The sequence below is a fragment of the Castor canadensis genome, chromosome 4 (assembly GCF_047511655.1).
Source record: "Castor canadensis chromosome 4, mCasCan1.hap1v2, whole genome shotgun sequence".
Classification (NCBI taxonomy): Eukaryota; Metazoa; Chordata; class Mammalia; order Rodentia; family Castoridae; genus Castor; species Castor canadensis.
Genome location: NC_133389.1, coordinates 43563122 through 43577320, shown reverse-complemented (window position 1 = coordinate 43577320; position 14199 = coordinate 43563122). Strand labels below are relative to the sequence as shown.

The 14199-nt window shown below is 34.9% G+C and overlaps 1 protein-coding gene across 2 annotated transcripts in view; it reads right to left on the bottom strand.

Moving 5' to 3' along the window:
- Dsc3 (desmocollin 3) overlaps positions 1 to 14199 on the bottom strand; it is a 48911-nt gene that overhangs the window by 21423 nt on the left and 13289 nt on the right. For both annotated transcript variants that reach the window (XM_074070097.1, XM_074070098.1), the window contains exons 5-9: positions 8914 to 9069; positions 7479 to 7623; positions 5709 to 5875; positions 3179 to 3313; positions 2722 to 2907 (exon numbers count right to left, since the gene is read on the bottom strand). In XM_074070097.1, the coding sequence (XP_073926198.1) occupies positions 2722 to 2907; positions 3179 to 3313; positions 5709 to 5875; positions 7479 to 7623; positions 8914 to 9069 (789 nt within the window). The remainder of the gene's footprint in view (positions 1 to 2721; positions 2908 to 3178; positions 3314 to 5708; positions 5876 to 7478; positions 7624 to 8913; positions 9070 to 14199) is intronic.

The following is a 14199-nucleotide window of genomic DNA, read 5'->3' as shown; positions in this document are numbered from 1 at the left end:
GCTTAATGGGGCATGACATGAAGTAACATTGAATTTGGTGCAACATAAAGCAGGTTTATATTCCAAGATGAATGATGACTATATGTTTGTATTTCAGGAGTTGATTTACTTCTATCAGTCTTAGGTTGTATATCATTATTATTGTTACTATTATAAATTAGAGATAATAATACTTTAACCTAAAGGAAAAAAGACAACTATACAGAACTTACATAAAGTGCCTAGTTTTGTTACTTCTTACATGCAATGTGCTCAGTTCATGAACACTATTTGTAGGTGTTTTTTAATGTTACATGTATATCCTAGATGTAAGAACTAAGACATAATTTTACATAGAAGTGTAGCTGTCTTATTTTTCCAAATAACAGAAATAAAGGCATTCAAGGTTGTCTAAGAAGAACATTTTCTCTACTCTTTCTTTGTGAAATGAAATTAAACAGAGCTAGAGGCAAAGCAGGAAAGGGTACCATCTAATTGCTTAAAACCTAGACTCCTGGAGTGGAATCCAGAAGATGTTCACCAGAAATGAAACTGATGCTTTCAGTCACTTGGAACAAGGAATATTCCAGGGTCTAGGCTATAATTGACAAATACATTTGCCAAAACATTTTTAATATCCACAATCAGCACTTCTTGGAAAAAATGAAGTACTAAATATGTGTACAAACACCTAATGATGAAGCTTCTTCTTTTTGCATTTTTACAATGCATTTGTTTGAGAATATTCATTAAGCATCATTTTGGATTGGCCAAAACAAACTTAAAATAAAAACTAATTCCTATTGCAATTTAAATTTTGCCTCCCTAAGCAAGAAAAATGAGATTTAAACATAACGAAATTCATAATACGATTTTTTTCATGAGGGACTTGAATCCTGTCCTTGAATGAGAAAGACCTAAGGAGTAGCCTTCTGACTAAGCACCAAGTGGGAAATACTCAAAAAGGTCTGAACTTGAGTCTCTGACATAAGCTACAGCAGTTGGCATGATCTATTCATTCCAGATTTCAAACTACTCCTTTGACTTATTTCTAGAAAAACAAACAAAAAACAACAACAAAACCAAGGTGTGTGTAAGGGAAGAAGGATGGCCAGGAAAAACCTTTCACAAAACATCTTTTGTGATTATGTCAATTTTGAGGCAAAACCCCACACTATGGAAGCAACCATGGAAGCTCCCAGCCTTGGAAACTGGAGAAGATGCATAGCAACTCTTTTCAAAAGAATTATGTACCACAACCCCTCAAAGCCACCCATAACTTCAGCTGCAGCTGTGATTGGCAGATCTCATTTACACTGATAGATTTAGGCCTCAAACACCCAATGATTGAGCTCTTCAGATTTAAGGCTTTCTCCAAAGCCAGATAGCTCCTTCAACTGATGACAGGCTCAGCCCAACCCAGAGGTACAGGGGTGTTAAATTTCAACTAATTGAGCTTGAAAACTGAGGATGGGAGCTGAAGGATAAATGTCCCAGGGACTCATCTTTGAGGGGAAAATTCTGAGTTATGTTCTACATGGTTCCTCCAGTGATTTAACACTCAATAATCCAAACTTGATTGGCTTTTCATTCTTCCTTAACTTAGTTCCCCACTTTCAGTCTGTCTTCCTGCAATCTACTTCCTAAATATCCACAAACACTGAGGTATTTATTTTGGGCTTGGTTTTTTTGGAGAGATTAAATAAAAAAATAAACCAATAAGAAATCAAAATAGGTGATACCATTTTGTTATTTTCTTTCTTACCACTTTCAATAATAAAGCTTCATTTTTAAGTAGTTGGTGTTTATTATTCAAGTTGAGCAAAGCATATTATAGAAAACTGAAATAGGAAGAAGTTTAACACTGAGATTATGTATTTGACTATTCACTTCTGAACAGAACTTAACAAGCATTAGTATGTAAACTAAAGAACTCTTATAGAGAAAAACAAAACAAATGCAAAGGGCTGTGTACCAAAGTTACCACCATATTCTTATTGACTATTCTATCAATAAGAATAATCAGTGAATGACCACAAAACCTGCCCACAGGGCAATACTCTTTTCTGGTCTAGGCTAGAAATAGGACCACATGTCCTTCCCAAACAAAGCCTATCCTTCCCTCAAAGTTAGAGCCCTAGAATGAGGCAGTGCAACCAAATATACAATATATAAAGAAGAAGTTCATTCAGTGCTATCGATGTAATACTATATTTCATCCTCAGACTACCTTTAAAGCATCAGATATAACTAGGCATATACACTAGAGACCATGAGAATAATATTGATTCTTAACTACATCATGGAAGGATTAAAGGAATTGGGAATATGTCCTAAAGAAAGTAAATCTCAAATGGACATAGCAGCATTTTCAAAAGGATTAGATCTGTTCTAAATAGTACTAGAGGTAAAACCAGGACCACAGACATGGATTAGAAAGAGAATAACTTGTGCACAATTAAAGTAAGAACTTCTGAGAATCAGGGCTTTCCAAATATGGAATAAGCTGCCAATAGAGATACAGAGACCCTTATTATTAAGAATGTTTAGGCCCACTCTAGGAGACTAGTAATTGGCAATAAATTATAGAAGAAAATCAGGCATTGGATAGGAACAGTCACACTAAAAAGGTTTTAAGTTCTCTTTCAACTTGCAGAGTCCATGAACTGAAACTATTTAGCTGATTAAACCATTAGTTGAGGAAATATATTGTTACCAAGTTGTTACTTGTTACTACTGTACCTTTACAACACACAGAATGCCTTCATTAGTTGATTTGTCTGTACTGATTTTGAAATGTCCATTTTCATTTCCTTTTAAAATGGTAAAATTGGCCCTCCAATTTGCAGTATTAATTAAATCCTTATCTTCTATAGGTATCCGTAAGATTTCCACATTATATGCATTTTCCTCCACTGATGCTTCATACTGAAAGAAAATAATTCATTAAATATCTATTTTATAAAAAAAACTTACAAAAAAAGCAATGTTTCTTTTATTCCAAAAAAATACGTGTACTTACACTTCTTGTAGATTATTTTAAAGTACTAAATAACACCATTGTTTCATGTTACCTTTTTCAGTTTTGATTTTATACATAAAATAAACACAAATACTTCAAAGTTTAACAGATTATAGTATTTATTCAGACTAACCAACAAATAGAATAAAAAGATAGATTTTGACATTGTAAACTTACAGCATTTTGTCTAAAAGTAGGTGCATTGTCATTTGAATCTGTTATTGTTATGACACAAGTTGATGTACTGATCAGTCCAAAAAATTGACCATCCATGTCTTGGACTTTCATTATCAATGTATACTTGTCGACAACCTGAAAACAAATATTTAGTTAATCTTGGGCACTTTTGTTTAGGCTCATAATAAAACCTCAATTACACACTTCTATTTGTGTGTATGTCTAAGTGCCTTATTTGACTTTCATATTTGAAAATAATCTAAGAACCTGGTAGAGAAGGATAAAGATTAAAAGGTAGGCAGAAATTAAATTACCAAGGGACATACTAAGATTTTAGACATATGCTTTAATAGATAAAATGGAAAAGGTTTATGGGAGTCATAGGGGGAGCACAAAGTAAGAACGATTGGGTTCTAGAAAGAATATTTTTAATAAATATTAAGCATAATTTGGAGTGAGATAGGTTGAGGCTCCTGTAATAACCTAAGATAGGTGGTCCAAATCTGAGGCAGTACCAAACGGAACAAAGAAAAAAGGTGAGAAGAATGACATGTGGGAGTGACAGTTGAGTAGAACTTGATAGTAGTTATATATACAAGTTGAAAGAACAAGAAGAAGTTGAGTATGATGCTTCAGTATCTCCCTTAGGTAGGTTGACAGGGATATCACCAACCAACAAAAAAAATGGAGGACAGTGTTCTTGGAGTATGTGAACACTACAGAGATTAGCAAGGAGAGATAAAAGTATGAGTTTTGCTGTGCATACGTTGAATTTTATATGCCCAAAAGAAATGTAAGGGGAAAGGTCCAGAGACACCTGTATATATATGGCCCATATTTTAAGAAGAAATGATGACCAAAAAATACCAACCAACCTGGGATTTGTCAGTATGTAAATCATACTGTTGAAAATCATGGCAGGAATCAGACAACAGGAGAGGTTACAGGGTCAGAAGAGTATAAGACATGAGAAACAACAGCATTTCAAACATGGAGGAAACAAGAAGACTAAAAAAGGACACAAAAAGGAAAAGATCAGAGAAGCAAAAGGAGAACCAGTAATTCAAGATAAGAAAAAAAAAGTTTTAATAAATGTCAGCAATAGACAGGGACCAACATTGGATTTGGCAATTAGCAAGTCACTCTTGACTTCTTCAAGTGTGTGCTGCTGAAGGAATGAAGTCATTAGTTTGGGATACATCGTTATTGTTGTCTTTTCTTTAATTTTACTAATATTTAGCCACACTTTTTGTGTGTTAGTTTTTCATTTCCTGATTCTTTCTCTTACTGTAAGTCTTCGTTTTACACTGTCTCCCTTCCACATCATAAGTCAGCATTTCCGCTCTGAAAAGTACTTCCCATACACTTTAGGACTCTAACACCCTGTGTTTTTCTTCACCTAAATTCACTGCTTCTTTATCTCCTTTGTTCATTTCATTGCTTCCTGTGTCATTCTCCACAACATACTCCATGTTTTTTCCCCACAAAATCCCATTCGATTTTTTTTCAACAGGCAAATAGACCTGAATCTGGCCCCAAAAATATAGTATACAAGTCTTATAATCTTAAATTATTTAGTATTGCTAAACATCCTCTGTTTTGATCTGTATGATAATGAGGGAAAGCCTTGTTTTGACTGGATTACCATATTATCGCTATATATTATACTGCAAAGACAAAAAACATTCATATTGTCCCCTTCAAACTTCCTCATTTATTATCATCAACAAAGTCTTCAATGCTACAAAAATTAAAATAATGAAAACTAAAACCTTTGTACTACTTTTGACTTCTTGTTATAGATTCCTACATCTTTCCCTTTTTCCTTTGGCATCAAACTCCATTAAGACTAACAAAATGGAAAGAGAATTAATAATAATAATAAAAGCTTAGAAGAGTCTGTGGAATAAACTAACTTGGGGAAGTCAACCAGACTTTCTGGCCATCACATTTCTCCTCTATAGATTGGCTATAATACCTATCTAGTCAAATTATTAAGATCAAATAAAATGATACATAAAGATTCATGCATAAATTATTATATTACAAAGTGCTATTACTATTATCTAAGCAGTGTTACAGATTTTTAATAATCCATTAATTTTATCTCAACTAATTCTTTCCTCATAAAAAGTACACACATTTATAATAATTGGATAGGGATCAGCATATGCTCTCCACCCATGAAATAAGCAAACTTATTGTTCTATATGAGGAACAAACCCTTTACTGAGCTGAATCCAACTAACCATGCACAAGAAACAAAACAATACTCAATAATAATTTTCACAGGAAATATTTTTCTCAACCCTTCTGAACACTGATTGAGCTGTGTTTCTATTCTTATGGATCCTTTTACATAGGTAATAGAAATAATGTTAAAAAACAGGAAAAATGCCAAGATATTTTATTGTCTTATACTTCTAAAAAAGTAAGAACTTCTTAATTCATAGGATAGGAGATTATAATAAATAGGGCAAAGGAGGCCAAACCCCCAATAAAATGTCATTCTAAAGAGCGTGGAAGCTACCTCTCTGTCTGTGTGATGAGAGACTGTGGTGATGACGCCTGTATTAGGATGCACTGAAAAGAGCCCAGGTGACCTTGGCCTCTGCTCCAAGATGCTGTACTTCAGACGTGTGTGCATCGTGTCCGGTTCATCTCGGTCTGTGGCACAGACCACTCCCACTGTGGTACCTATACATTTTAAAAAGCACTTTCAATTTCCAGAGTCAAAAAATATGTTTAAAAGAGCTACAGTTTTCAAATTTTAACAATGAGAAAGGAAACCTAATTTAAAATTATTTTTTAATAGAGGAATACATCTTTAGTTAAAACTGATGAAGACGACTTCAAATGTATAATACAAAATATGTTTAAGCTCAGAACCATGGTATGCTTGTATTTTGTTCATGTGTTAAAGAGCTTGATATTAACTTACTAAAAACAATTAGTAAATAGCAGTCAAGAATAATTTCAGTACGTCTTCCCACATTTTGTAATAAGAAACCTAACTCAAGATATAAATCATGTTTTGTAAGTCAATATTTTTAAATTGGACTTTTGATTAGTAGTTAAATCAAGACTGACCTAGGGTATGATTGTATCAGTGGTCAAGGTGACATTCAGTAGCCCAGTCTCTCCTTTTTATGATTTTTTTTTTTGCTATGCTCTAACTTGGTTCACTCTCTTTCAATAGTGTAGTTATCAGCCTTTACTTGTCTGAACCTATTAATGTGATGTGCTTCAAGCATTCAGAGCTAATAGAGACATCAAAATGTTTGCCTCAGAACCCTCAAGAATAATACCAGAAATCAATAACCCCTCTCTGAAAAGGAAAAATGTAATAGAACCATAGAATTGTGAAGCTAAAAACAATACCAGTCACCTAACGTAATTAACTCCCTTTACACGAGAGAACTTACAGTGACCTCTATGAGTTCTCGCAGTGAATTAATGAGAGAATTTACATGAAAAAATAGCTTTCCTAATCTCTGAATCAATGCTTTTGATTTTTAATTGTACGTGTGAGTAATAAATAGGTTAACACTGATTATATGAAATTACCAAAGTAAAACAGAAAAAAGAGAAGCAGGTGTAAAAATGCAGTGAAGAGCATAGTAACTTCTAGAAACCTGGCAGGCAAGTTAGCAAAGTCATCCTTCATGATTGACTCTACATTCTTTCAACGTTGACTGTGGATATTCTTCATATTGCAAGGCTCAGGGGACATTATGATGCCACATTTAAGAGCCAAGTAAACTGAAATACTTTGGTTTTTCCAATGTTAGAGCAAGTTTTTAGGATGGAGAATGTTTTGATGTAAGTTTCTCCAAAGTTTTTCTAGTATTTATTCTAAACTGAACATAGTAAAGCAGTATTTTTAAGAGAAGAGAGAACATAAAAAACACTTAAAAATGGATCCTTAGTGCATGCATTTAACACCCCTCTAAATAAAAATCTTACTAAGATATCTATGATGACCTTAAGTATTGTTGTTCATTCTACCTGCAGTTCCTCTCTTGGAGAAAATAACAAAATTAAATAAAATTCATAAACCCTATAGGGGATGAAGAATGAACAACTCTTAGATCCCACTATAGTTACCATGATACTGAAAATGTCAAAAATTCCCGTAATTCCTGATAAGGTACATGTGACTACAACTGATGGGAGTAAATGTTTTCTGACAAGAAGAGACTAGTCAAGCATTACCTTAGAATGGCCTGGTCATGAGTATAAAAGACTCAATGTCTGAAAAAAATGTATATAAACATATTTAACGAGAAAATAACCTTACCAAGTCTGCTACTTTCTGGAACTTCAAAATTATAAATGGCTTCAGTGAAAACAGGATGGTTGTCATTTTCGTCTTCCACTTTGATGGGCAGTGGAAGAGGCAAGTCTGCTGAATACCCATCGGCAGTTGATGCATAGGCAATCAACTACAAAGTACAAAAAAAGCAATGTCAGTAATTAATTGATACCAGATTGTAACAAAAAGAAGATGAGATTTTTCTCTTCAAATATTTTTAATAATAAAACCCCTTCAAAGATGTTTCTTTAATACTTTTTTAACTATCAGTGCACCAAATGGAGAAACACTTTATAGCACTTTATAGCAAAGAGCATTTGGTATTTTGGTTCAAATGGCTACAGTCCAAATAAAACTGTGAAATAGCTCATAGTACAACTAACTCAAGGTGACTCTGCACATTATTCTGAGGAATTGAATATGACTCTAAAGACTCAAGTTATAGTCCTTAATATCTCCATAATCGGGAAAATTACATTGGGACAATTCAATTCACTTCAATGGGAAAAATCCCTTCTTTATAATCTAAATAAAGCAACAATTCCTAATCTTGTCACATTCAAGCCATTTTACTGTTGTACCTCTTAGAACACATATTTGTAAGAGTCTTTCTAGCACAATACATTTACCAATTTCCCCTTTACTAATTAGTCAGAAGCAATGTAATGTCAAATAGTATGTATTTCTATTCAGTACATAATCACAACACTGAGTTGAACATTTTCTAGCCAAAAGCAAATAATGTCATGTGGAGGATATCCATCAAGTTGGTGACTCAATATCTCGTTCCATTTCTAGAAACATAATTCCTCTCTGTAATGAAGACTCTTCCCCCACCTGAAGCACAGGGGCACAGGGGTAGTGCATGACTCTATGGTACTTACAATTTTATAATGAAAATCGTCTGAGTTATTCCCCACCGACTGTAAGTTCATTCATATGAGAATTCAGGTTTATTAACCTGTATTTAGGTTTGATCTCCTGCTTTATTTCCTTTTCTAGTTTTCAGACATGATTAGATAACCAAACATATAAAAGGAATACAAAATAAGTAGTTACAGCTACAGAGAAAGAAAGTTTTTCCTATCAACCGTGGACATGTCCTGGAGAAAGGAAAATGTTCCAGTGGTCAGAGACAGAGAGAGAACATATTTCCTACACAAAACTAACTTCCTAAAAATATACTATAATTTTTATACAAATATAATTAAACTTCTTTGTTTAATTGGAGGGTGACCTAGCAAAAGTTGAAATAAAGTATAGGCCAAGCATTTCAAAATATTGCACACTCTGTTTTCCTTTTCCTTTTAAATACCTTCTAAGAATAAAGTTAAAGAAGACAGGAAAGAGAAGATGGAGTGAGTATCATAAGAAAGACAGTTAAGTAATATAAATTTATGTTTATCAATAAGACTCCTACATCAAAAACATCATATTCCTCACGATCTACAGGCCGAGTACAAAATAGATTTCCAGTGTCTCTTTCTATGAAAAACAAATTCAGAGGTTCTTGGTCAACTCCACGCCCACTTATTGAGTAGAAAATGGTGTAGTTCTGTGCTGCATCAGATTGAACCTAAAAGGAAAAATATAAATATATTTTAAAAACTAAAATTAATTCAATTAAAATGCAATTTTAAAAATTCAGCTGATAATGCTTTTATACATTTTTTATATTAAAGAGAAGAATTCAATAGAAAAGACAAAAAAACAACATTTATGGTTGACTAGGGTGAGGCAAACAGGAGCGCTTATAATGGGGAGGAGAATGATAATTAGAAGTACCTTAGGGAAGGGAACTAACAAAAATTAAAAGAAAGGCTGATGACGGTCTATGTGTGGTATGCACACCTGTAATCCTAGCTACTTGGAAGGCAAAGCCAGGAGGATCACAGCTCAAGACCAGCCCCAGCAAAGTTAGTGAAACTCTGTCTCAAAAATAAGCCTAGCATGGTAGCCCATGCCTAAGGCACCAGCTACTTGGGAGGCTGAGGTAGGAGGTAGGAGGCTAAGGCCAGTACTGGGCAAAGTTAGCATAAGACCCTTTCTGAAAAACAGAAGGACTAGGGGTATGGCCTAGCAAATGCAAGGCACTGAGTTCAATTCCCAGTATTTCCAAAATAAGAAGAGAAACAGAGAAGACTCTGTCTGACACTGGAAAAAGGGAGTGCAAGGGAATCAGGCTAAGTGTGTGCTTGGAGTCTAAAGCCAAAAGAAGGCCACCAACATTGGAATCTAAAGACCCAAGATGAAGAAGTCAAGAGGCAGTGGAGTCTACATTATCCTTGGTGAGTCCAAGGAAGTTTGAATTTCCCTTGGGGGGAAAATGGAGATGGAAAGCCATTGGAGAATAACATCATCTGTTTGTTTATATGATTTTTTTTCAGTTGAAAACATTTAAGTGACAAATGAATATTATATAGTCAAGACATACAACATGATGATTTGCATATACATATATATATATGTTGTGTGATGATTATCACAATCAAATTAACCAATACAACAATCATCACCCATCAGATTCCTAGGACTTGTTCATCTTATGACTGAAAGTGTATACCCTTTGTTCAACATCTCCCCCTTTTCCTTCACCTCTAGGCCCTGACATCAGCATTCGGCCCTGTTTCTGTGAATTAAACTCTTAGCTTCCACATATCAGTGAGGTCATACAATATTTCTCTTTCTATGTCTGGTTTGTTTCACTTAACATAAAGCCTTGGAGGCTCATTTATGTTGTTTCAAATTACAAGATTTCCATTTTTTTTATTTATCATACATTAATACTATGAGGGTATTTCATTGTGATAATTCCATACATCTATACAGTGTTTTTTATAGCTGAGTATTATTCTAGGTAAGAAGACACACACACAAAGTGATAGACACAGAAACAGTGAATTTCTTTAGGCATTTATCCATCAATGGACTCTTGAGTCATTTCCATGTCTTGACTATTGTGAATAGTGCTGCTGTAAACATGTGAGTGCAGGTATGTGTTTAACAAACTGATTTAATGGAGGTTTGTTTTGTTTTGTTTTCCACATCCTTGCCAACTAAACTGTGATGCCAGTAGATAACAGCTTTCCTAACATGTAAGACTATATCTTATGGTGGTTTTAATTTGATGAAATGGTGATGCTTCATGAACTTGTTGGTTATTGTGTCTTTTCTTTGGAGAAATATCTATTAAGGTCTTTTGTTCATTTTTATTCCAGTTATTTATTTTGCTATGGAATTATGTAAGCTTCTTGTTATTTTTTAAATAACTGCTTATCAGATGTAGTTTGCAACATTCTTTTTTCATTTTGTAGGCTGCTTTTAAATATGTTTTTAGAGGCAAGGCTTATTATTTTGTTAAGAGTAGAATTGGGCTGGTCACTAGTGGCTCATGCCTATAATCCTAGCTACTGAGGAGGCAGAGATCAGGTGGCTCAAGTTTCCAGGACAGCCTGGGCAAATAGTTAGCGAGACCCTATCTTGAAAAAACTCATCATACACACAAAAAATGGACTGGTGGAGTGGCTCAAGGTGTAGACTCTAAGTTCAAACCCAGTACCAGAAAAAGAAAAAAAAAAAAGAATAAAGTTGGATCAGCTGGGCGCTGGTGGCTCATGCCGGTAATCCTAGCTACTTAGGAGGATGAGATCAGAAGGATTGCAGTTCCAGGCAAGTCCAGGCAAAAAAGTTTGTGAGACCACATCTCAATGGAAAAAGCTGGGTGTGATGGCATGTACCTGTCATCCCAGCTACAGCAGGAAGCATAAAATGGAGGGACAGATGTTAAGGCCAGGGCAAGCAAAAAGTGAGACCCTATCTCAGTACGAACCAGAAAAAAAGGGCTGGAGTTATGGCTCAAGGAGTAGAGCACCTGCCTAGTAAGCATGTGAAGCCCTGAGTCCTAAACCCAGTACCACCAAAAAAGAAAAAAGAATAAAATTGAGATTATTTTCTCTCTCTCTCTGTCTCTCTCTCAGTTTTTCATACACAAATACACACACAAAGTCTCACTATGTAGTAGTCCAAGCTGTCCTCAAACTCATGATCTTCCTACCTCAGCCTCCTAAGTACCTGGGATTACAGATGTGTAACATCACACCTAGCCAGGTTTAGTCCTAAAAAACAAACAAACAAACAAACTCTTTGGGTAAGTTAAAAATCAGAGGGACCATTTAGAATACTGAAAAAACTCATAGGAGACATGATAATTTATTAGATTACCATGGTGGCATGAGGGGTAGCAAGAAATAGTTAGATTCTGGTTATAATTTAAAGGTCCACACAACAGGATTGATTTGCCAGTGGGTTGGATGTGTGGTGAAAGATAGAAGTCAAGGATTGCACTCTATCAGGTGCTAGCATTGTACAATATCTACTCTGTCGTCTTCCTTAGTGTTAGAATCTATAGCTGAGCAGAAAGATAACCAAAAGAAAGGCATTTCTCAGTCTGCCTTGCAATTCAGTATGGCCATGTGAGAATGTCAGGTCAACAGGATATAAACAAAAATAGTATAAATGATTATAAAACAGATAACATAAATGTACATAACATAATACAAATAACTAGTATCTGTGGACTATTCCAGCTGTTCTCGAGAAGGTGAAAGAGTGCATTCTCCCTTTTAAACATAGCGGTGAGCCATCTTGAACCTGCGGGGGTGACCAAGCTAAAATACAACCCTGATTCCCTAGTTTTTTTTTCCACATTAGAACCTCACACTTTTGTAGAACAGGAATGACTGTCTGTCTTACTTAAGCCACTGTTATTTCAGATCACAGTAAAATGTAGCTAGGCTGGTATCTTCTACCAGTCAGGAATTAAAAATTTAACTAGATGAAGAATAGATGGCTATGGCAAACTAGGGTTCGAGATCTAGTTGATGATTCTTCAATTGTGTCTTCTCATAATATAGATGCTAGATTTATTTTTTAAAAAGAACCAAAATCTGTCTTTTTCAGAATCTCTTGTAACCAAACTTCTGGATTTATATATGGACAGTCAAATGCACTTGAAAAAGATTTAGAAGCCATAAGTGAGGCAAATGTCTCATTTTTGCTGCTTTTGCTTTCTTTTCTTTTCTTTTTTCCTCCAGCAGCAGAAACTGTATCACTCACCAACTCTCTGGGTACCAACAGAGCACTGTGGGTCAATGTTTCACTGACAGCGGTTGGAGCACTAGAGAAGTCGTTCTGGAGCTGCAGGAGGAGCAGGGGCCTCCTGACTGGTGGCTTTCCTGACTGAAGCAGTGGTACTGTGGTCTAGAATTAATGTCTTCTTTACCACTGAGAAAGCAATATGTTTTTGGTTGCAGGTTCTATGGTATAGCTAGCATGGGATTTATTCCAAAATGTTCAATGTAAGTTTGTTTCTTCAGTCCTTCCAACAATTACATAAATTGTTTGACACACTTGAATTCCTCTAGCTACTTTGAAAGATGTATGTTTTCTACCACTAACACCTCATGAAACAAGACTCAAATGACCAAATAACTAAGAGGACTATTGGGCTTACCTGAGACAAGAGGGTGTTTTTAGGAGAAAAAACAAGCATTTGATTTGTATATGTAAGTTTGAAATGTCCAATGGCATTTTAATGAAATAAAAATAAAGTAGTTTGGGCTAGAACTATGAAATCTTAACTATCCAGTGTATAAATAGCACATAGAGTCATGAGATAAAATGAATCAATAAAAGAGCATATAACAAATTGAAGAAGAAATAGGTTCATGGATTGAGTTCTGGACTGTCCAAAGTTAGAAACTGAAAGGAGAAAAGTAGGGGAATGAGGAAGAACTAGAAAGAAAAGAAATGGTAATCAATGAAGGAAGTGGAAAATTGGGTGAATAGTATCTTAGAAGCTGAGTGAAGAAAGCATTTCAAGGAGGAGGGAAAAGCAAGGCATGTTCATATACTTATGTCAAGGACATGAGACTTGAGCAGCAGTAACTGGTTTAGCAATGCAACAGCTAAAGTTATGCAAGCAGCATAACTTTGGTAATCAGACTCTTAATATGCCTCCTTAGTGTTTAAAGCACACTATTCATAAAGAAACAAGAGTCTATCACAGGGAAGAAAAAATAAGTATGAAAGACTTTGGAAGGATAATTTAAAATGAACAAGTAGCACACTGATCATGCTGTTAGTGCTAAACAGCAATTTCAGTAGTAGAAATTTAAAAGAGGAAAGACAAGCACAAGGCCATGGCCTTACTTCAGTAATTATTTTCATTGCATATGTTCCACTCAGATCTTAATAAAAACCAAACCTGATCGTATTGTTACGCTGATTAAAATTTTCTCTTTGTTTTTATGATAAAGTGAAACTTCCTATCAGAATGCACATAGTCCATAATGGTTGATCCTTACCTGCCTCTTCTTCCTCCAGGGGCCCTTTGAGGAACCAAAGTACATCCCTTTTTTTTCACAATTATTTACTTGCATAAGATTTTTCCACCCTTCAAGAAATATCCACTCAAATATCTTTTTCTCTAAGCCTTTTTTTTTTAAATCGCCTTATCTCAGGGCTGTTGCTTACCCCATGTACTACCAAATCATGCCATCATCTCTATCCTAGAACTCTTCTCTAATACTGTTATCATTTACCTACTTCTATGCCCTTTACTAGGACAATAAACTATATGAGAGTAAGGACCAGGATCAAATTTATTTCCATATTTAGTACCTAAAGCAGGGCCTGCCACAGAGAG